At 39.1% G+C, this 25,294-nt stretch overlaps 1 protein-coding gene across 2 annotated transcripts in view; it reads left to right on the forward strand.

The window, feature by feature from the left end:
• The window catches only part of LOC118214646 (neuroligin-4, X-linked), a 67,815-nt gene that overhangs the window by 37,969 nt on the left and 4,552 nt on the right, over positions 1–25,294 (forward strand). For both annotated transcript variants that reach the window (XM_035394775.1, XM_035394777.1), the window contains exons 4-5: positions 14,177–14,362; positions 17,068–17,857. In XM_035394775.1, coding sequence (XP_035250666.1) covers positions 14,177–14,362; positions 17,068–17,857 — 976 coding nt within the window. The remainder of the gene's footprint in view (positions 1–14,176; positions 14,363–17,067; positions 17,858–25,294) is intronic.

Here is a 25,294-nt window from a genome sequence, read left to right on the forward strand (position 1 = left end):
TTCACCTGCAGCTGTGGTAACTGTGCTGCCCTCTAACACAGCAACTACACAGCACAGCTGGTGCATACAGTGGCATTAAGCAGGTGTGTGCATACTAGTATTTTAAAGCAGTAATTGTAGCCGAGTATGTTAATTTGGAGCATCTCTGCTGTTTTTGTCAATTAATTCTCCTCTAGTGGTTTATTTTTCTTACTGAAGGGCTTCTCCTCAAAAGCATCTCCTCGTGTTGCATTGTTAGCATAAGTGTAAAGGTGTGGACAGTCTCAGCTCTGCGTCACACTCAAGTGGATGCTCTAAATCTATAGAGTAATTGTGTACCTTGGATTATGAAGTAACACAAAATGTCACTGTAACGCAGCCAGGGCTTAATTTCCTGCTGGGTTGCCATGATAACCTTTAACGCTAATTGGAGATGTTCTTTTGAAGAACAGCGTCTGCCAGATATTTGTGGGGTCGTTAGAGAAACACGCACCGCTGCTGGTTCTGAGACAGCCTGTCCTCGGCTCTAACCCCCGTGTCAGCTGTCGTGTTCGCCACTGTTTCTCCTCACAGGACAGTGCCTCCGGATGACAGCTTTCATTCTTATGGGATTCCGTGACTCTGGCAGACAAAGAGGATTAAGTGTATGTTTTGACATAGTTATGTATTGACTGACTATCGATCCCTGCGTGGGGTTGCTGTAGAGCACTTCACTTTAAAAAAATAAACACGCTGAAGTGATGAAATCTGAAGAACAGCAAACATATGCTGGGAGGTTATGTTTACCTTAACGGAACTATGTTCGGAGAATAAGGCCTGGTTTCAGAATGATGGTGTTTTGCAAATCAGGCAAGCAAGAGGATGTTTTACCATCAGTCTTTCAGCGCAAAAATTAGTGGTGTAGGCTGAAGAAATACAATATTTCTGGACAGTGAAGTCATAAATATTGGTTATTCACCAATTTATTGATGAGTGAGATGTTGTTGGACACGGGGTGCATACATAACGTGAAGACAACACGAGGGTTTATGCCGTAATACTGATCAAACATTGCAGAAATGAAAACCAGTGAGACGATAAAGCTAGCGCAACGAAGAGCAAACTGCACTGTGATTCGAATGAATTCAGGAATGTCCACTTGAAAGCCAGTATAAGTATTCATCCAGTCTTCTCTTTCAATTAAGTGCAAGCTGGGTGCTGACTTTGCATTAGTTAATTCTTCACAAGCATAATTTGGCAAGTTCAGCAATCACCCACTTTAACTTGCTATAACTCTAACTGTATGCAACTTTATTGCCAATGAAATTAAGGCATACTTGCTCTGTACTTAAGGGTGAATGTTGGCCAAACGCAGACCCACCCCCTGCCATTTCCTAACGGCCATTTTTGGGGACAGAAAGTGATTACTAGCGTGCTTCAAGCTGATATAGGTTTACATAGCCTGTTCATGGGGACGGTGGTGTCGTATAATGGCTAAGGAGGGCGGCGGTGCAGTATAATGGCTAAGGAGTTGGTCTTGTAACCTAAAGATCGCAGGTTCGATTCCCCAGTAGGACACTGCCGTTGTGCCCTTGAGCAAGGTACTCAACCTGCATTGCTCCAGTATATACATCCAGCTGTATAATTGGATACAATGTAAGTCGCTCTGGATAAGAGCGTCTGCTAAATGCCTGTAATGTAATGTTAAAACTATACCCCAGTAAATGGTTTCTCTCGGGTTGTCTGTGGTAATTATGGTAGCTACGGTAACCACAGCAGAATTGATTGTCCTTCTCCAAGGCTGCGGGAACATTTCATTTATGAAAAGGTAGTTTTTCAGCACCAGCCTGCATGACTGGAGTATCAGGGTGTCATCTCGAGCCATGATGGATGCCCGAAAATCCTGGTTTCATTCCAGAGTCCTGGCACAGGAGGAGCAACATCTCTGAAACCAGTTGCAACACATTTTTCAAGGCCCTTTTCTGCATGGGTCAATGCCTCATTAAAGGAAGCACAACTATGTTTATGCCCATCTGGGATGAATTGCATGGTGAATGTCCTATGTCACAGGGGAATGATTTCAATTAACCTTTATCGCAGGCAGTGTAACAGTGATATGATTCATGCTCCTCGGTTGAAGGTCACACAGACCTCATTTTGTCAGACTGCTCTAAGCTGCCCAGTTTCATTCGTCAGTGCTTTTGCGGGATGGGAGGTCTTATTGACATGATAGGCGCTGTCACAAATATCAATCGGCTACGTGCAGGAAGACTCCATACAGGAAAGCGTGTCACCACTGGAATCATGATGAACAATATAATTTTATTTTACAGGGGGTAGGGAAATTGGAATTACCATTTGTTTATAATAATTGCCATAATACCATATGGCGATACCATATATGGCTGTGCTGATGCCTGCAACATTAAGTTTCTAAATGAGAAACTGGTCTTTATAGGCAATGAATAAGCAAACAGGCTTCCTGCTTGAGGCTCAGTTACCTGTCATGCAGTTCATACCCAGAGCCTCGAGCCACCACTCCACTGGCTGCCCTGAGATACATTTACACACCGTTAAATCATTTAAATTTACACTCTGGATCACACTGCTTAGCAGAGGCTGAATAGGTTTCTCCAAACATGGACGCTGAGTCTAAATGATTTTCTCACAGTGTTGTGTGTGATAGTTGAATTGTTTGGCTAAGGATTGTGTATTCTAAAATTGTTTTATTTCTTCTCGCAACAAATCGCTCTTCTCCTCCCTAGTGTTCTCCCGGCAAAATGCTCAGTGTATGCAGCAAATATGTATTTTGGTGTTGGGCAATTACCACAATGCCACGGCTCACAGCAGGGGCTTACGTAGTCGTGTTGGGACTGATTGGTGCGCTCCGATGGCTTTGGTAGAATGTTCTGGAAGACGGATGGCAGGCGGGCCACCGCGGAGGCGTTTGCAGCAAGCGCCACTGTCATGGGAGAGGTTTAGCGCCATGCGGCGCTGATCTGGATAAATCCTCTCGGAGTCCCCAGCAAAGGGGGTTTCGGTGAAGAAGGCGATGCTTGTGCCAGTTCTAAACAATAAAAGAAAACTAAAAGCACTGCTTCTAGTTCTTGGTCATGCTCCCAGATAGGTGACAATGATCTGATAGATCAGATGTCTGGTAGAAACTGCAATGCTTCTGGGGTTTAGTGGTTTAATGATGTTGTATATGCATTTGCTGGTCTGGGAATGTTGTTAGCCAGGTATGGCATTATTGTTCATAAATAAATTGAATGTTCTCTTGCATTGTAAGTTGCTCTGGATAAGAGCATCTGCTAAATGAATGTAATGTAAAATATAATGGAATGAACTGAGTAGCAAGCGGTGCTGAGGTGTCTCAGCCTTTTTTTTTAATCTACCGTGCTCATTGCATTTTTGTCTATCTGTGACCTTCTTCTCAGGTTTCAGAAACATCTTGTTTTTATGTCAGATTATCTACTTTTACATCGTACCTGAGATTGCTACAGAAAGCCAATGCCCTTTCAGCCATATATCAGGAGCAGCAGAAGTTCATATGTGTGTGGCAGAGCCTCGTACTGGTCTCACTTACAGTATGAGGAGACAGTTGCCTAGATGCTGTTGCCAGGGTACTGACTTGGTGCTTTTTGCCCCCTGGCAGTTCTTGGCATCCGTCATATGAGCCGCTAAATACACCTCCCCGCCCCTGCATCCCTGTCACATGACTGCTTCTGCAGGGAGAACTGCTGTCATTCCGCATCACAGGCCTCCTCCTCAATCTGTTCTGCATGCGCTTATGACACAGGATTAATACCACAGACAGCTGTGCTCTCTTCAGCAGAACATGCACCCAGAGGGGTAGGTGCTTTTAAGCATAGGGGGCACCACTGAGGCAGTTTGGGCTCTTCAGGGCCCTGAGGACATATCTCCAAATTTGGTTTGTTTAAATTAATTTCAATTCACTTTTAGCCTGATCCTGGCTTGACAAACTTTTTACTCTTTAGGAAGTGCTTTGTTAAGCCAGCCAGCAAAGTGTTAAATTGAGACATGTGCGTAATTACTTGAGACACACAATTGTGTAACTCTGAAATGGGTGGTCCATGCTGAGTTGCACTGAATATAATTCAGTTAGCTTGTTCCAAGCTTTTTCCTTTGTAAAAGCATTATTATTCAGCTACAGATCATGGGTGTTGAGATATTTGTTTGTGAGTGCAAAAACATATTTGTGAACCAATTATTTTGTTTGCAAGATACAAAAAAATATTTGTGTATCTCATTTTATTTGTGTCAGGTTCATTTGTGTAATTTATTTAATTATAACAACAGACCCAGGCACATATTTAAATATACATCTTACAAACTGAATTTTAATTTGCCCATTTAAGATACAGAAACAAAACAATGGTAAGAAGAATGGAAAATTTTCCAGTTCAACAAAGAGAAAGGTATTGCATGAGACAAAATCACCTGCCTAATGCTGAAGGTTGTCCCATTTGTTAATTCAGCAAATGTAACAAAATGTTTTTATAAGTTTGAGTCTGTTATTGTGTTCAGACATATCATACATATTTTAAAAGCTTTGGGTTTAACAGCATGGGCATTGCTGCAGTAAACCCCATCCTTACTCTGCCGCTACATATCCATATAAAAATCCATGCCTACTTAATTCTGTTGTAAGGAATAATGGTGACAAAGATTAGGACAAAAGCCACAAAAGAATGTTGTGCCAGATACTGCACTCTGTTGGGGATAGCTTACATAATGGTGGCCTTGTATCTGGGAAAAAAACAAAAAAACAAAACTTTTAAAGATAGAATCTACGTTTTCAATTCATTAGTAATGGACTGCCATATTTGGTGACATTTAAACATGTACTCCATTTAGGCTATTTTTCTTTCTATTCCATTGATCAAAAAGTCTAAATTGCCATAAAAGTACATTGTCTGAATACGTTTTTTTATTATTATTATTGCATGTAAAATCATCATTTTATACTTTGAAAAAAGTCATTTTTAGATACTCCTCCCCAAGCTTGCATCAGTCATATTCCCAGTTAAGAAATATAAACCAGGATGTACGCATGGAAAAAAATGTCAGGATTGGCCATTTTTTCTTAAGAAGGAGGCATTGTATTTTATAGCATATGACAAATTTCAGTTACCATCAAAACTCTATTAAAAAACAATAGTTGGTCCACTTGCCAAATATGTTATTCAAAGTCAATTTGTGCACTTCACATGGTTAGCATGAAGTGAAATACTTTTATTTCTATCCCATGTTTTAAAAAAAACACACTAAATTTAATCTGCATTGAAAAGAAGGTTCCAAAAGCTCTACGACTGATCTTTGCTCGACCATACACACATTTGTGTGTTTGGCACAACATTTACATCGTCTCAATGTTTAAATCTTGATGAGCATATTTGTGTTAAAGATAAATTTTTACTGCATGACTCATGCTTTCCATAGACTGAACACGTCTGATAGGTGGTTGGAGTGTCACTGAGGGAAAAGGCTGAAGAGTGGAGAGACGTGACTAACGGTCTCTCTCCCCTTAACGAGGTGCAGGAGGCGGTCCCTGTAAGCCCCGTCTCCTCGCGAAACCAGAGACTTTAGAGTGCAGGGAGCAGGAGACGTGGGCGACAGCCATGTCTCCCTTCCCATGGTATAATGGAGGCTTTGTGTCAGGGGCCGGGTGAAAAGTGCCAGTATCCAGCGTCCTCGCAGAGCAGAGGCACCATCTGGTGAAGGAGACAGACATCACACTTGGTCGTGCCATGGCTTTAAAGGCAGCAGCACTAAAAAGCCCACGGGGTCTCAGTCCAAAAAAAGCTCATCATTTGTCAAATTTGTACAGTTGCACACATGGTATACCCACTGGAACCTGGAAATGGAACACTAAAAATTTTCCATCTGTTGATCAGGATTAGCCTATCAAGAGGACTTCTGATCATCATATATCATGTATGGGAACATTATTTCTTTTAAAATAATGCTGTGGCCCCATGATGCACTTGTAGAGGTAAATAAGCTACTGGTACAAAGACAGTTTTTTGTGCTACTCACTGAGTTAAACATAGATTTCTTTGGTATCCTTATTACTGAATGCAGGAGTACATTCTATCTGAATAGAAAAAAGAAAAAGAAAAAAGATTTTTTTAAAGGTCAGTTCAGCAAGGATATGAATTTATTTTCTCATTATGATCATTGAACTGTTACCAAAATGTCTCATATATCTGACATAACTTTATAGGAATTTTTATTTATTTTTTTTACATTTTTTTTTTTTTTTTTTTTTTACAGAATTTACTCAGATTCACTGATCTTTATAGTGTGCTGATTGGAATATGGTCTGCTTAGTGAATATGAAAAACTCTTTCAAATGACTTACAGACCAGTGAATCTGTACAGCATCCATGCACCACCGGAAGAAATGCATTAAATAAAGCACGGAAAGAAAGAAATAAAACAGTTTGCTGCCACAACTGCATTTCTGTTCAAAGCTCTGCTCCAGAAAGTTGCATTTGGATGTTTTCATCTTAAATTCACATTTACAGTGGAATCAGACAGTGTTTCCTTATAGAAGACACCATTCATTAATTATCCATACTGGCAAGAGGCCTTTTAGCTTGCTGGCATTTTGAAATGACAACACAGCTGAGGTTTTCGAGTTCTCCATGTTGAAACTACTGCCTCTTTCTGACCAAATCAGTAAATTTACTCAACTTCCCTAGCTGGCCTGGTACACAAATATTGTGTGGCCCATTCCCATAAATGCATTGATGGACATAAAATTCATCAGCAGATGTTATTTAATTTGCTTATCAGCAGAAGGAAATACTGAAGAAGGGGTGAGCAATAAATGAATAGAAGTAAAAAAAACTCTGGTTTTTAAAAATTACTCTGTTTATATGAATTTGAGATGTTTCACCATTGTAATAATTTTTACATTTAGCGCAATATTTCAGATTTAGTTTCAATACAGTATACTGAATACTTTACAGTATCTGGAGGAAGACAACCTAAAAAGCATTTTTGAAATTCATGACACATGATATTGCTGAATTATGTTCCTGGTTTAGGTTGCTATTTACTTTATTTTATTGGCATTCAGAGAAAGAATCTGAACAAATAAAAGTAACATTGAATTTAAAATGTAGCTAGGCTGACATAGCACATTGAGTTTTCACGCACCAGTACTAAAAATAACATGTCTTCTCCAAGTGTTTGTGTGTGTGTGTGTGTGTTGGTTATGCACTAAATTAATCATTTTGACCTAATAACCTATAATAATTTTCTTCATTACAAACCTGATAAATGTGGGATATCTGGAAAAAATATGAACCCCCACAGCTAACTACTCAGAGATATCACATGAACTCTGACGGTTAACTTTGTTTGTTCAGTTAATAGCCATCTAATGAGTTAAATATACAGATCAAAAGACCCCTGATATGTTAGCATACACTTTGGAAAGAACAGGAAAAATTGAATTATTGGATAAAGAATGCAATCAAGATCAATAGAATGTTCTCATTTAACATCTTAGATACTGTATTTCACACATATTGGTCATTATCATCTACCGATGGACTACTGGCACGGTAATGCTCTTAAAAGTTTCTGGGGCGAGTGATGAGGGATCGGTGTGGTAATGTTGTTTAAGGCCCTGTCTGGTATTATTGTCAGTAACGAGGATTGGAATGGTAATGCTGCATGAAGCTCTCTCTGTGATTGTAGTCAGTGATGAGGCATTGGCATGTCAATTATGTCAAACGCTCTCTCTGTTATTGCTGTCAGAGATGAAGGATTGGCATGGTAATGCTGTCCAAGGTTTGCTTCAGTATTGTTGTCAGTGATGAGGAATTTGAATGGTAGCTGGTAGCTCTGTCCAAGGTTCCCTCTGGTTAATCAGGATTGAGCAGTTAAACTCAGTTGAGCAGACATAAGCTTAACATGTTCAATGTTCAGCGAGTGACCTGACCTTGTTCAGCTAATCCATAATATTCTTCTTACGTCTGTACCATTGATAATTAACATTTCATCTGGGAGGGATCTGGATTATCTGACCAAAGGCCAGTGCAATTTCACACCATTGATGTCAGTTTGCAGTAATTGTCTCTGATATAATTATTGTAAGTATTTTTTTTTTTTTTTAAATTTATTATCTAATTATGAAATCTGTCTGCACTTTGAATAGCAGTCATATCCACAGCCATCACTCTGTGGATATGACTTGTGTCAAGGGCATTATATACAAAATGCACAGATGCCTTTAGTTTACAGTTCCATATTGTGTATACAAATTCCTCTCTGTTCCATTTCTGCATGATTTCAGTGTGCATTCATATAAGTAGCATGAGATGTTCCTGATTCATATAATGAATTTGTCCCTGCCTCTTTTAACTTGAAGTTATTGACCTATGTCTTCCCAGAGGACAAAGTCAATTTATAAAGGGTGAAGACTTTGGCTATGTGCCATTTTTGCCATATTTTCATAAATTTAGGTATAAATATGTGTAAACAAAGTCAAATCAAAGTAAAAAATATTCTTAACTCTTACTTGCCACTAGTGGGAGACACTGTATAGATTGGACATAGTCACAGTTTTCATGCATTTAAATAATACTTTTTTTTTTTTCTAATACATATCTTTTTAATGGTGGGTTGTGTTTGGCCCAAGGGCCACCAGGGAGATTGCTCTGATATACAGAGTACGAGATGTTCCTGCATATTGACATGGTTCTGAGACTGTTTAAAGCGATAATATTTCAGCAGTATTTATATTCAGACATGACACTTATAGTTTGCGGACGTGTTATAGAATTTTTTCTTTGGATTTAAAGTATGTGTCAGTATGTGACTGATTTGATTATGCTTGGTGTATTTTGTAGACATAGTTTTTCTTTTTTCAATATAAAAGAGGATCTAAATTGAATCTTGTATGCTATGAGATTAGGGGCTCGATTTACTAAGACCTATAGTGCGTGCAAAACCTTTTAGCACACAAAACTAATAACACAACCAATGATTTGTGCAAAACAAATACCATGACAAATCATTAGTCATTTTATTGGTTTTTGTACATGCCAAAGATCTTAGTACATCAGGTTCTAAATGTATTAAAGTGGCATAGGACATATAAATTCAGCATTTTACATTTATATCTATATCTAGCTTTTTCACTAAAGGTCATGCAGCTGCAGGATATAACACTGTGAGTGAAAATGATTATTTTCCAAAATCGTCCAAAAATTGACCATTGAAGGAGACTTTTTATTGATTATGTTTTTTTTTCTTCTTTAAATTCAAGAGACTCATGAAAGTCAGCTTCATTTCCATGGAAACAATTTGACCATATTAATATGCCATGGGCAGCTAATGACATCACTGTGGAAAATCTGGAACATGGACTGAAAAAGAGCTGTTCTGGGTTTAACGCTGCACAGTTATTCAGCTAACTCAGTAATCCTGCTTCCTGAAAGGACATTTAGTTACAATTGGAATGTAAACACAGAATAGCTTGTGGAATAAATAACTTTAGCAGGCCATAGGTCATAGCTATCTAATATGAAGTGGATTAATTTTTCATGAAGTTAACTGTACCTTGGCGAACTTCAGCTGACACTGCCGAAGAAAAGCAATTACAAGGTTGACTCTAGTTCTTGAATGAGCCCTGTCGGCTTATCTTTTTGCTTCGCTGTATCTAGGCTACTGCATCTGCCATTGCAGGAAACTACAAAGTAGCGGTGTGTCGTTCGTTAATGATTTGTTCCTTTTGTCCTATGGTGAACGAAAGGAACTGACTCCCCTCCGTGTAAGGATTCGTTCCTTTCATTCAGCTTTCAGTAAATTCAGTTGGGAACTTGCCATTCGCTGAAGCTACAGCCTATTTAACTATTTTCACCATTGGGCTTGGTTGTCTGTAGCCATTAGCCAATGACAGCTTTAATCTGCTTGAATGGGGCGTGCTTTGCTGATCAAACAACAATCAACTGAGATGAGTGCTGCTTTATGATTTAATAACTGCAGGGTTAAAAAAAAGAATCATAATTCAATCTTTGTACCCTGATGGGGTACCACTTTGATAAAAATATAAAAAATGGCAATGTTTTACTTTTTCTAATGGTAGGGTCACTGAAAAATATACATTTTGGGGGTTTTCAGTGCTGTTAAACTCAGAATTTTTGACCCTTAGGGCAACAGAAGGGTTGAAAAAAAGGTTTTGACCTTTATAGGCCCATACCTCGGAAAGTTAAAGAAAAATAATTCAGTGGGAGTATCTTTTTACAGGCTGATTTGCTTTTCACCTTGAAACATAAATTGCTTCCAGGCTCATTTGAATATTTCCATTTGAAATTATCCTTATTAACAGCAAAGAGAATTCCACCGAGGGACAAATGTGATTTAATTTAAACAGTGCATGCTTGAAAAAGTGCATGTGTCTTTAAGCGTGAATGCTTCCTGCAAACCTAATCTCTGTGGCTTGTAATACATGGATAAAAAGCTTAAATGGAAAATAAAGAGAGTTTCACAAAGGGCATCCTTTATGTCCACTAACAACAGCATCAGTTTTTTCATTATTGTCTTAAAAATGCAATGTAAAATTGTATTTTTTATGATACGAAATGTCAATTAATATGCTGAACTGTCTTTTTGACTTTTTTTTATGAATCGTGTTGGCAGTTTTGGTGGACATAATCTACATACAGTACAATGGTTGATTGGTATTACTGGATTAAAGTCATTAGGGTATAGTTGTAGCATCCAGTGGCAGACTTCCTGCCACTTCCTCCTTACTGTCAGATCCAGCACCCCCACTTCCTAGCCAAACTGCTGCCTTCATTTTATGCTACAGTCCTTTAGAGAACACAGGATTACCATAATGGATCCATTAGTCCTCTTAATTAAATATGCTCTGTGTCGACAAAATGAATGTCTTAAAAAAAAAAAAAAAAAAACGGCCTATTTTCCCCAGCCTTCGACTACTCTCCTGCTCTAATTTACTTCAGTCTATTGGTTGCCCTTTTCAGACTGATGAGTAGAGATGTCTCGGAGCTTTCAACCCAAGTGTCAATTCAATCTGCGTGAATGGCCACGTTGCCACCGAGACCTCATGTGTTATTGTCTCTCAAACTCCGGAGCTGTCCGCAGTACAATGGGCGACCTACAGACCGCCCCCGGCTCCTGTCATTCCACAGTTAATTTTGGGACATGGGCAGGATTAGTGTGCCTTAGTGCCGGGAGAGACCGCACTGCAGATGGTCTCCTTGCAGTGATTCACTCTGAGCAGCACCATTGTGCGTCACGCAGTGGAACTCATAGGCATCGCTGTGCCTAGAGCGATTTCATTTTTTATTTATTTTTTTCGCACAACCATTACGTCTGATGTATTATTTGCACAGTTAGAAGAATGGCAATTAAGAAATGGACAATTTGAACGTGTTTTTATAACAATAGAAAAATAAAGGTGTTTGAATGTACAGGACCTTATAGAGCTCTTACAAGTCATACTCAATTAAATAGTACAATTTAATATTAATAACACTGTAGGCTGGTAATTGATGACTTTGATGATCTTACACCTCTGTCAATGCAGTTTTTTAACCATCCTTTTTGTTTCAACCATAACAATAAGCGGTTGTCATTTTAAACCTCCACATTACCAATAATAATTGGGGTAATAAGAGGAGTAATGCACTGACAGACATGTTGCAGTGACTTTCTTTCCTCTGAAACTTACCCACCCTCACACTCTGAGTATGCATATAATGAGTACATATGAAAACATAAACCTGTGCACAAATAACATTCATGTTAATATATGGCAGTCGGAGCTTGCAATGTGAGCCCTGCACACAGTTGCCATGAAATCTGTGAAACCTTACATCTCTCTGTCTCTCGCTGCCATACCTTTACACTGGCAGTGCCAGAGATAGTCGATTTAATTATTCATTTTTAATTTTTGGCTGTAAAACCCCAGAGCTTGCTCACGTAGTCCCAGCGGAGTGAGTGAACACCGCGTGCGGCTTCCCGCTTGGGGGGGGTGTAATCTCTTACCAAGCTGCCCTCTCCATCCCTCCGTGACAAACCGGATCTGCTGTTCCCCTTTAGCTGATTTGTCCCTGGCATCTACACCAGGATCCAGACCAGGCTGGTGCCAGCTGCGTGCCACGGGCGTCGATATCTGAGGCACTGCGACTGGAATGAACGCGCACGGGCGTTGGGCTCCGAGGCTGGGCAAACCCTAACGGCACTCTTGTTCATCAAGATAAAGCTTGATGATAGACAATCCCCTAATTTGTTTTGCAACAAGTCTCAGATAATGTGCATGTACCAGATTGCTGGTCCCTAACAAAGTTGACCGGAACCCAATATCAAATCAGCCTTCAACACTTCAGACAAACAGGCCTTTGCACTGTGATTCTGAAAGGGAACAAGACCACTTCTTCCTCACAGTCCTGCATTGTTCTCCAGAAATTCAGCATTGCCTCAGCTGTATTCATGCTTTTCTCACATGAACCATAGAAAAGCCTTTTGATTACCATATTATTTCTGTAAGAACACTGATGCTGTAATTCATATATCTTTCTCATGAAGACCTCAATTCTTATTTAAATATCAACAGATCAACTGGTTTGCACTGACAAAATTGGGAATAAAAGTTAAAAACTAGTGATCTGAAAAAAAAATGTTTTTCATTCTGCGCTCATTCCCAATTCATACAGAAAAATATCAGCTAAAACCCCTTTGGGAACAAGCGATTTGAATTTGGGGCTGGGAGGGAGGTTGAAGGATAAGTGTGAAATGATTGCTGTCACTACTGGTGCATCTTTTGCTCAAAGATACCATTCAATGGCAGGTTTACCGCTCCATGGCACCACTGAAAGATGCGTGAAACTTTGTGTCAGCTTCATGTTAAGTATGTGGTAGTTGACTCATAAATTATCAGAATTAGGATTGCATTACCAACAGATCAAGAGCCATGTTTATTTCAGTAAAGCAAAGGCCCCTTTGTGTCTTGGAATATTTTCCCAATGGCCTGCCCTTCTGTGTGAAATAGAAGCAATTTTTTTCCCCACAAGGATAATTTACTTCTAATCCCTTTTAATCCACGTTGCATGAATTTATACATTTAATGCCTAATAAAATTTGCTAGTAATTTGTCACAGAGATTAACCAAGCTCAGGATCCCTCCCTGCATTTGGGGTCAAGTCTCATTTTACAATCTCATGCAGGCAAATGCATGGGTCACAAGCTTAATAGCAAGTCACTTTCTATAAACATTATCTGAATCACCGCAGGATTCACAACCAGGTGTACAGAAAGATGCAATGAGTGCAAAGTGCTGATGAGTGTGGATCACCATATTGACAAAAGTATGGCAGAGGAAGTAACACAGGTGTTGCTATGATAGGAAGGAAGTTACTTAAGAGGAATGAGATGAATGAGAAACAAAAATGTAGTATGTGCATTAATTTTTTTTTGTCAAAGTTGCACTGCGGTTTAATTGAATTCTGCCCAGACTAATGTGACTGTACCATCAAACTTTCCCGACTGCGGATTTACAAAACTCCTGTACTGTGTTAGATCCCCTGCACTTAGATAAAAATAAAATATAGAGTTGGGATTTGACACCACCATTTTTTACATCCCCAGCTTTTTTCAATGTTTCATAAAGCCACTATGTATTATTATTTGTTGTCTTTGCATTGCATTCTATAACTAGGGTGAACAATCAACAAAAATGCATTTATTTGATTTTTAAATGAACTTATTAATTACAAAAATAACATGTTATTCAGCACTTTTTAGCATTAAATAGTTATTGTTTGCACATGGCCAACTCCATTATGAATTTAAATTTCTGAATTTTCATAAAGCAGGTCTGAAAGTTTCGAGTTACAAGATTTTTCACAGTTCACAGCTTCTTCCATATAACTGAATAGAAAGAGTCAAATGCTTAATCAGTGTTTGCAACCTGGATCAACTTGACTATTTTAAGATGTAATATCAACTCTGTACTCACACATTGTGGTATAATACGGTATACTGTACATTGTGCTAAAATAATGCTAACTAAAAGTATATGTCCCTTAGTTACAACCAAGTTTCAGTTCCACAGGTCCTTGTGAAGGGTTATCTCCTTGCTTCCTTGAGCAATCAATATTATTACATTGTTGAATAAATTATAATATGTATTTTTTCTTCCTTTCTTTACCAGGATTTCTAAGCACAGGTGACCAGGCTGCTAAAGGAAACTATGGGCTGCTTGACCAGATCCAAGCATTGCGATGGATCAAGGAAAACATCCAGGCATTCAAAGGAGATCCGAAGAGGGTCACCATATTCGGGTCTGGGGCTGGAGCCTCCTGTGTTAGCCTGCTGACCCTATCCCACTATTCAGAAGGTACGTCTGTTTGACTTTATCTAACCAAGTAGATGACCACACCGAGTCAGGGTCTCAGTTCGATATCTCATCCAAAGGGCTGCAGCTTCTACAGTACATTGCCCCTGACTGTGCTGGTGCAATTGTTTTCTATTTGGCCCAGAGGGAAGCATGTCCACTACTGTCCCACCAACACCTGTCCCATAAGCATCTTTGTTCTTTCATGAGGGCTGGCATCCAGGTACTAAGCCCAAGTCTGCTTAGCTTCAGCAGTTTGACATGACTGCTGTATGGTCACTGGCTTTCTGTGTGCTCATGACAGCATGCCTTCTCTCCCAAAGCCACCAGCTCCTATGATTAATAAATAAATACCTGTGCAGTGAAGCGACAGGCTCGGTGCTGACAAGGTATCTGTGCAGTCACAAGACTCACCGTTCCACTGCTGAATCAGAAGTTTTGCGGGTCAGGCCAACCTCAGAACAGATAAGACTTTTTCATCTCCACTGCTTTCGGCCATGTGTATCCCCCTCTATCATTCAATATCTCCTGCTTCTCCTTCAGCTGGCTCTTCGCCATCTTCTCTTTGTGCTCAAAACCTCTACCTTTGCCTTCAGTTCTTGCTAGCTAGTGGAGTAGTTTCCAGCTGTGCAGCTGTCTGCCCATTTTTGTACATATATCATTGCTCGAAAGTAATCTAATTTTAGAAATTTCAAGGTTTCTATATGCAAGGCTTTAAAGAAACTCAAATCTCAAATCATATAATGTTAAGAATCCCCCCTTGAGGCCTGGGGCTTGAATTCCTGCCATGGCATTTCCTGTCTTGTGATCCCATCTCTATGCATGACCCTCTCTATTCCCTATTTGAATAAAGTGAGAAATACACTTTTTGTGCCTATGTGTGAGAATTGTCAGGACGGACACATTTTAGTTATCTATCCTCACCATTCTATAATTAGTAGAGGTATTTCCCCTACAGCCACATGATACTTCTACAACCTTACACGACTCTGCAGTAAAACCACAAACGTTGGGTTATTTTGTTTCTCTTCCTTATGCTGGTTATTTATCATCTTCCTTATATAATTCATAGTGGAGCCAGCCTGCACCCGCAGTTTCTTTCCAGAGATAACATGTCAGGCTGTCATTCGCTGCAACACAGCATTAAAATACATTTCAGTCAAAAGAGATAAAACCCAGAAAGCGTGTGAAGGTTCATCAAGACATGAAATGATGTTACAGTCGCCAGATTTTAATGTGACAGCTCAGTGAAGTGAGCCTTCAGGAAAGCTACGAGTATCTGACATTTTCTTAGACCATTTAAAACTTCTCAGACTTTTATTCCATCAAGAACAGCATTCAGGAATCTAAAGGTCATATTATATCTTCCAGACAGAATGCTCGACTCTATCTGCTGTAGCCTTGCTACACAGCTTGCTAGGTATGATAAATTAATTCACAATACGCCATATGCTTCTTTTCTGAAATATCTCGTAAAGCTTTCTTCATATTCTAAATGATCTTGCAGGACACTGTTTATCGTACATAAGTCCTCAGGCAAAAACAATCCCAAAACAGGCATGTTCAAAAGTTATTTATTCAAATCATGTTCATATTAAAATATGTTGGATACACAGAACTTTCTAGCATAAACATTTGATTGGAATACAATTCCAATATAGTAAATTAAAATCAGTAAAATTTTTATGCAATACATTTCAAATAAGCTGAATGCTGAATGTTTTTTTCTTCTTCAATAAAATAGAAAATAAAATTTATCAAATTTTTCATTTATTTATTTATTTATTTAATTTTATTTATTTATTTTGGAGCCAATGCCAAACCCGTTTTCTGATTTTTCAGATGAATTTTATCCCTGCCCTTGGCTAATATCACTGCAGCAGTTATTTCAACCCTTTAGCTTGGTACGATCACCAGGGAACACTAATAAATACTGCTTTGGTGTCATCAGCACTGGCATAATGAATGAGTGAACTTGTGATAAAGCATGTCCCTGGGTTGCATATAAATAGAACATACTGCACATGCATAGTAGTTTGGCTGACCCACAGTTTATTTGTTAACTTGAACCTGATTTGAAAAATACATATTTACTGCCTAACCTCTTGTATCAGCACAAATGAGTAAGGGGTCATAGAACCCTGGCAACTGATATGGCTCTCTTTGCCATAAATTTTGGACATGACTTGTCCTAAGTTGAGGCACAGTTTGCTTGCTCTTTGCTGTGTGTGTGTACATGTGTGTTTGGATAGACATCCTGTAATTAATTTAATAGTAATTAAAGCCAAAGGAGGCTATTTCGATCTAAGTTGTGTCTTCGATTATTTTTAAATCATCTTTTTGTGTTATTGTAGATAGAAATTAAAGTTTGTACTTTGGTTTGTTATTCAATAAATGTGCATATCTTAACTGAATTATCACCTAACGTTAATTTTTTAAAATTTTTTACAGAAGGTCGGCTAATACTTTTGGCCTGTACTGTATGTTAACATTGTCATTGTATCTTTCAATTATATAACTCGAAGGAATGGCATATTTGATATAAACATAGAGTAAATAATGAAAGTGACTTGTTTTTATTTTTATGATTTTCTGTGTTTATGTATGCAACTGTGGCTGTTTAATATGAAAACAAGAAATGCCAGAATTTGATATTTGAATACAAATTATCAGGATTCATGGTTTTAATTTCAAATTCTGTTTGTCAGATCTTTTCCAGAAAGCCATTATCCAAAGTGGGACAGCACTGTCCAGCTGGGCAGTTAACTACCAGCCAGCCAAATACACACGAATGCTGGCTGAGAAGGTTGGCTGCAACATGCTGGACACCATTGACTTGGTGGAGTGCCTCCAGAACAAGAACTACAAGGAGCTCATCGAGCAGAACATCACTCCTGCAAAGTACCACATTGCTTTCGGGCCCGTCATCGATGGGGACGTAATACCAGATGACCCGCAGATCCTGATGGAGCAGGGGGAGTTCCTGAACTATGACATCATGCTAGGCGTCAATCAAGGGGAGGGATTTAAATTTGTGGATGGCATTGTGGACAGTGAGGATGGCGTGTCTGCCAACGATTTCGATTTTGCCGTGTCCGACTTTGTTGATCACCTCTACGGGTACCCGGAGGGGAAAGACACCCTCCGAGAGACTATTAAGTTCATGTACACGGACTGGGCTGACAAGGAAAACCCAGAAACCCGTAGAAAGACTTTGGTGGCGCTTTTCACCGACCACCAGTGGGTGGCACCAGCCGTGGCTACAGCAGATCTCCATGCTCAGTACGGCTCACCAACTTACTTTTACGCCTTCTACCATCACTGCCAAAGTGACATGAAGCCCAGCTGGGCAGACTCAGCCCATGGAGATGAGGTTCCCTACGTGTTCGGGATCCCCATGATCGGTCCCACAGACCTCTTCAATTGCAACTTCTCCAAGAACGACGTCATGCTGAGCGCTGTCGTCATGACCTACTGGACCAACTTTGCCAAAACTGGGTAGGTTCAACTTAATAAAAATAAAGGCAATGAAAAATGGAAGAAAAAAAAAACTAAGTAAAATTTTTGGGTAATAAAAATGCATATTATTATGCATGAATGTGGGGCATGTTAAAATTGTGTTATGCATTTCATGATTTACTACAACTGATGATGTCTTCAAACGATATCATCTCATCATGAAAATTCAAGTAAACAGAAATAACACAGCACCTAATTAATGGTTTGTTGATTTGCATACTTTTTCTGTTCACGATTGAGAAGTCAGAAATCAGAGCAGATTTTTGCACCAGAAAGTCATGAAAATCATTAATAGGTGAAGGAAGACATTACTGATGACTAAAAAATGGCTCCTCTCCAATTGTAAGTGCATCAATGAATTGATTGACAGCTCTATCAGTTTACAGCTTGGCTGCTCGTCTCCTTGGTGAATGCTTTCACTTTCTCAGAGTGCTTCACTATCACCTGGCCTTCTTCAAGATATACCCTGAGAAGGTCCTACCAAGCACTTCCACAACTTTTAAAATACTTAACTTCTGTCACTTATGAATGGCAAATAACTGCAAGGTGAATTGATATTTTTGTCCTCTCTTGGTGAATTGACCCCATGTTGCACCTTAAGCAACTAAAACAAATGCAGAGCATGAAATATGTATCTCTTTTATAGTCACTCCACATTTTAAACAAACACTCCGGTCTGATATTCACTGTGAAGTCCTGCGGACAAGTCTGAAGGTACAAGAAAATGCAAACACAACATTAGCTTGCCTTGTTGAAGTTTGTCACCATCTGAAAAGAATGTAACAGAATCTTGCAAAGTAAAGTTAAGAACTGCCTTATTGCAGGAGCATCACCATGTAATAGCTGGGGGGGGGGGGCGCTCGACAGCTATACATGCACACTATGCAATTAAAACCCATTCAGAGAACCAGTTTTAAACATTGTTCCGTTATACATATTTAACAACATATTTCTGGGCTATCCATACATTGCAAATAATCTGTTGCAACTGGCCCGGACAGTGATGTAGATATTTTCCAGGCAATCAAAATGATGCTGATATTAACACAGTAAAATTCTGGAACAACTCAAATCAGGGCATACAACAGATGGTAAGGCACACAAGTGTAAAATGTTTACATGATAAAAACGCATAAAAATTTAATCAAAACATTCCATGAGCTGTTGAAAACAGCAAGCTACCTTCTAAAAAATATTCAGAAATATTGCAGGATTAGGCCCATGTAGCCTTTTCGAATCACGTCTGCTCTAAATGGGAAATCCAATCTGATACACAGGCGAATAATAGACATCAGTGCATTAATAGACAGGATACAACACACATCACACTTTCACTGACTACAAAGACTCTTAAACTGCATCAAACATGGAGAAAGTGTGAAGGAGTATGTTGTCAGTCCCAATTAGCAAGGAAGCACATACAGTAATTCTCTCATTCAAAGAAACCAAGGATGAAGTCATTTCATAATCATAGTAACAATAAATAAAACAACAAGGGTGCCGGCATCTTTTTTTTGCCCCAAATGAATCAAAAGCAGGTCAATAACCATGTCAGTCTACTGACATCCCTGTCAATGTTGGAGTACATCCTAATGCTGGAAACACAAAAAAATAGTTGAAAATATTCCCGTGAGGGAAATTCTTTCCTCAGATGAAAGAAGTAAGCTTCCACAGTCCTTCAAACAGAGTTAAACACAGTGTTTTTGATGAGGACTGCGTGTTTATGGCAGATTTGATGCACCTTTTGGCTGGTGTGTGAAAGGCAGCTCTCTGTGTGACAGCAGTTCCAGGGGGAGTGATTTTGCTGCTTTTCAGTGTTGTCCACAGAAGGTGGGAGACTTAGAAATCTCCTGAAACTCTCAGTTTTTTGACAAGTGGAGGTTTCTCGAGTGTAATAACCTCGGTGCAGCAACTCAACAGAAGGATGACTTTTGCACAGCTTCAGTTCACTGAAAGGGAAAAAAAAACACGACAGAGAAGTACCCTTATGCCAAGTACTTGTTGGATGAGCAAGACCATTTCCACCATTGCAGCTCAGAAGGCTGCAAGATAAATACATGGCCCACATTCAAAATCAGAAAACACAGGAAATTCAAATGGATAAACCAGTGTTATTTTCAGTTCCTATTCCTAAGACAAATATCGATCAACTGGCCCAAATGACTAGATTCCAGTTTTTCAGCAATGACAAAACAATTAACATTGGTGTATACCATTTCTTCAGGATGTTTACATCAGTTGAATATAATATTTATTTTGAAATTGTGTCTGATATGCAGATATTTCAAATGAGATCACTATTTTTCTATAGTAATGACAAAGTAAGAGTTTCATTATGACCTTATTTTATGCAATCCGTGATCTGCAAACAGGTATTAGGCTTCAATTGTTAACATCTCTCTGTGATCTGTGGACAAGGAACATCAAAGGTGTGTTTCTGTACAGAAGGTGAAAGATCTGTTGCAGGTTAATTATGGTAGCAAACAGAAAACATGGTAAGTGGCTTCCATTATATGTCTGCGGTGTGTTATTGTGGAAGTTGTTGATTAATAGTGCATTCATGTTAATGCTAAGAAAAGCATGTGTGCTAGCCGCCTCTTCTTTTTAATTTCTAATCCACTCGCTCAGTTGCGCAACTGGTACAGGCAAACCGGGGAAGTGCTTTTGAGCAAAGAGGTAGTGAATATCCTAGCAAACATAACACTCCATCCCTGCACTGAAAGTGATTGCTTTTGGTGGGCGTGCCATCATGCCATAATTATGACCATGCTCCTAAATACACACTGTAGATAACATGGCGTCCTCAGAGAGGCTGTGAGTGAGTCTAAATTGTGACTCAATAATCACACAGCGCGGACAAATTCAAGTAGGCCTGCAACATGTTTGGTAGATAACTTTTTTTTTTTTTTTTTTCTGCTGCTGCCTGTCGTAGCAGCTGAAGAGCTGTGCACAGTATTTCATGCTTCGCTGTGCATGGAATACCCTTCTTACTGCAGGCCTGCTGGGACAGCCAACACATCCTCCCATTAGTCCAAATATTTACAATATCAATTGTGCTGCATGTTAGACTGTAAATTTGTAATAAAAAAATCAAGCAGGAGGAATTACAGTTGGGAGAATATTGATGAATGAATATATGGCGATCCCCTCTCAAAAATAAATAAATAATAATAATTGAAAAAAATTAAAAAGAAATATATATATATATATATATATATATATATATATATATAGTACTTGTAGGTGCTTGATTTTCTTTCTTTTTTTTTCTTGTTCAGAGATTTTTCAATTTTGGAGTTTTAGTTTGACTGAAAAGCCATATTTATGCTAATTATTCCTTTGGGCTAGAAGCCACATTCTACTAAAAATAGTAGAGTTTCAGGATCTTGAGAATGTTTTTATGTGCTTTATTGATGGTCAGCAGCACTCAATTATTGCCTCCTGTATGATTTTTATAGCTCCTTGAATTTGAGGGACCTTGAAAGGACTTGAAAAGTCCTCGAAATCATGGCCTGGGTAAGTGCGGGAACCCTGCCTATCACAAGTACACCCTGTCTGCACAGTCAGGCCAGCCAGGGAAATCAATGATAAGGGTTCCCTTTATGCACAGCCCCCCTAGCTGCCCAGCTCCTGACACCTCATTAGAGTACAGTTCCAGACTGCAAGGTGTGAGGTGACATTTCTGTTCTGAGCACAGTCTAAGCTTCACTCATCATCTCTGCACTGGCATTGCTGGCGGTTGTTTCAAGGTCACAGACTGCCATTGCACTGTTCCTCCATCTTATAAACTTGCAAAATTACCCACTGAATCTTTGGTGTTCCATTGGATGAAAGCCTCAGTTACATAGAATTGTTTATGAAATGAGCTGGCCAATTCCCCAGGCTCATACTAGAAAACATTTTTAAAAAATAACAAAGTGCCAACCAAAAATTAATTTTGCAGTTAAATCAGAAAAATACTGTACCTTATCTGCTTTTGTATGTAACGGAATTGAACAACCAAAGATGGGAGGCTAAACTGCAAAAGGTGAAAATGATTTGCTGAATTATCAATCATTCATTAAGAACTGAAGTGGCAAAACTCAGGGACGAGATTTGGAGTATAACAGGGCCTCTGTGCCCGTTAGCGGCTCCAGTTCATTCCTTTTTCTAGAGTGAAGCAGATGCTAAAGTGGATGTGGGAATTTGATGGCATTAGGAGCAGGAGCCAGGGAGGGCGGAAGTGGGGGCTAAGAGGAAACGACAGGAACGCCTGCGGGCTCCTACTCTGAGAGTGCTTGATTACATGGGTATGATAGCTTTACATTAGCATAAGTTGGCTCAGACTGAACTGACATAAGGGAACTGCAGCAGTTACAGTAGGTTATGGAAACATTGCTGATGGGGGGGGGGGGGCAGACGCCAGACTACATGGAGACTCGGTTTTATTGTGTCTTTTAAATACTGAGATTTCTGCGCATGCAGCAGAAGATCCTACCTGAATTCCATGCCTTTGTGTTTTTTTGTTTTTTGTTTTGTTTTTTGAGATGTGGAGATGAAAAGTAATTCAGCTGCTTGAGACAAAAGGGCCTGAGCGTCTTATCTGGAAAGATATTATTGTTCTCGTACGATAAGGCAGTGCTGTCTTCGTGTAGTCTGTGATGGGCAGCATCCTATTTGTTCTGAGGCCAGTGGTATAAATTGAGGTCAAAGGCATAAGAAAATTAAGATGTTGATTGAAGGTAACAGAATATTAACATCTGCCTATAGGGCCATTGTTTTCTAGTTATTTGCCTTTGAAGTCCAGAGGGAACTGTAGTGGCTGGAGATGTTATTATTACATGCAGTAATGCAAGCTTATTCTCTGAAATGAACCACCACAGAGCTTTGCTATTTTATCAAGCAGGCTGATCACATAGCTTAGAAATGGTGTGGCCCATGCTATAGCGACTACTTTGCATGTTGACAATACATGCATGTTCAACTGTAGCCATTTCTTCCACTCAGCTATCCTTTAAATCTCAAAAACGTGGACTGACAATGAGACATTTTGATCACTGTTTGACAAATGGAAAGCACATGGATCCATTATAGACCTCACCAAAATATATTATATGCAAACTTTTTAAAGATATACTAGCAAATATATTTCACAGCAACAATATTAGTGTAGATATGTACACACACACGCACACACACATATACGCAAATACACACACGCACTGCAGTATGTGATGTGGCAGTAGTTTGAATATTTGAAGATGCATTGTGAATAGGGTTGGGCATCGCTTAGATTTTATCGATTCCGGTTACCATTTCGATTTTGCTTATCGAATCAGGTTCTGACCGAATCCTGGTTCCAATTCTTGTCATATTTTCTGAAAAAACCTAAATGTGTTCTACGCAAACCACCTTGATTTTCAGCAGATTTAGGCTACCATAAAAAGTTAATTGTCATTTTGGTAAAAAAGTAAAATAGGGACGGTGCATAATGCGTCATACAATGAAGGCCACGCTCACGATGGGGGAGAACAACCTGTTGTGCTCCATGGAGTTAATATTAAAAGTTTGTGGATTAACAAAACTATAAAAATTCTGAAATTCTGTTGTGTGGTCGGCTATAATATTAAAAGTTTGTGGATTAACAAAACTATATAAATTCGGAAATGCTGTTGTGTGGTCGGATATAATATTAAAAGTTTGTGGATTAACAAAACTATAAAAATTCGGAAATGCTGTTGTGTGGTCGGCCATAATATTAAAAGTTGGTGGATTAACAAAACGGAAAATTCCGAAATGCAGTTGTGTGGTCGGCTATATGAGAAACAATGACAAGAACCTAGATCTGAAGTTTTCTGTGCTCCTGTGCAAAAAGCTGCTTTTAACAAATGTTGTTACCATAGCTGCTTTTAAGTAACGTTAACGTTACTGGTCCTAGCTTCCCCCCCATGAATAATTGTCTGAATCCACTTGTTTCTCCTCATTGGCTGGGTCTTCTTGCATGGGAGGACATACAACTTAAAATATTAGTTTTTTGCTTTGTTATATGTAGGCCCACTTTCGCATTTTTGGCTGGACCGCAACAGCGGGGCCAGCCCTATAAATGCGGATGTCTGTGACTGAGTGACTGAGTGATGAAGTTACACCATTGTTCAGCCTGTTCGGTCCAGCCATATACTAGGTTTTCATATACCTGGTCTTGTTATAATCTTGATAATCCCTGCACTGCTAATACTAACTATACAGAGCGCAACGGATTGTTTCCCTCGGTCATTGGGGTGTAGCCTATTACAGGCATGTTGATGCATAAGTATTGCGTAACCAGTGAAGTAGACATAAATGCAGCAGGTCCTGGCAGTTGATTAAAATTCTTTGCATTTCACTCATCACAAATGCCATTGACAATACATTTTCAGAATTTGATATCAGATTCAAAACACACATTTCTTAACAAATTCCAAGTTCTTGAAAATTTGGAACTGGTTCCAGTTCGAAACCGGCTCTCGATACCCAGCCCTAAATGTGATGCAGTGTGTTGCAATGTTTTTTTTCCGTCTTGATTAGATATTTTATTTCAAAATGCTTGAATGTTCAGTTTCCATATGGATCATGCGCTTTGGCTGCCATATTGCATTTGGAAAAGATCCATTTCTCCTGGTCTGTGACTCGTGCTGTGTCTGTAGCTCTTGGCAGTTGGACCATAAGGGTACAGCCCTTTGAAAATAGTATTTAAATATGTATGCTCATATGGTCTGGCACTCATATTACATATGGTGAGTGTAAGCATACATGCATAAATGCCTTTCTCCTGATCTGTGACTTTCAGAATCCCATATTGTGCCCCTCAAAATTATAGCGTATGAAAGAAAAATGTATTTGCATGATTATCTGCCATTCAGGTAAACTTAAGAACTTCCAAAAATGTGTCCATCAAAATTGTTTTACCTTAAAGTATGCCTTAGCTGCCAGTTTGTGAATGTAAACATACTGTACACTAAAAATGTTGAAAGCTTTTTAGCTGATATTTTATTCATAGAGACTTCAAAGCCTGCATACAGGACCATCATGTGATGTCCCTTTGATATGTCTATTCAAATATCCTAGCTGGCATGGTATTTTGGCTATATCTTTTGCAGCAAAAGGATCACAGTTCAGCATGAGAACTGGATCTCACTTGTCAATAGTGCTAGTTTTCCCTTTTGTAGTCTCGTCCATCATCAAAATTAGCACGCAAGGCCAGCAGGCAAGCTTAATTTCATGTCCTGCTTTGTACTCGCAGTGTAATGCTCCAACCTTTCGCAGGGTGTCTCCGCTTTGTACAGACCTTTGTTTTTGTGCACATCCCAGGTGTATGAAATGAGGAATGCTGGCTTAAAAAAAATATATATATATATATTTCTGTCAGGACCACTGTCATCAAAGTAGATCTTTATTGAC

The sequence above is a fragment of the Anguilla anguilla genome, chromosome 15, assembly GCF_013347855.1.
Source record: "Anguilla anguilla isolate fAngAng1 chromosome 15, fAngAng1.pri, whole genome shotgun sequence".
Taxonomy (NCBI): Eukaryota; Metazoa; Chordata; class Actinopteri; order Anguilliformes; family Anguillidae; genus Anguilla; species Anguilla anguilla.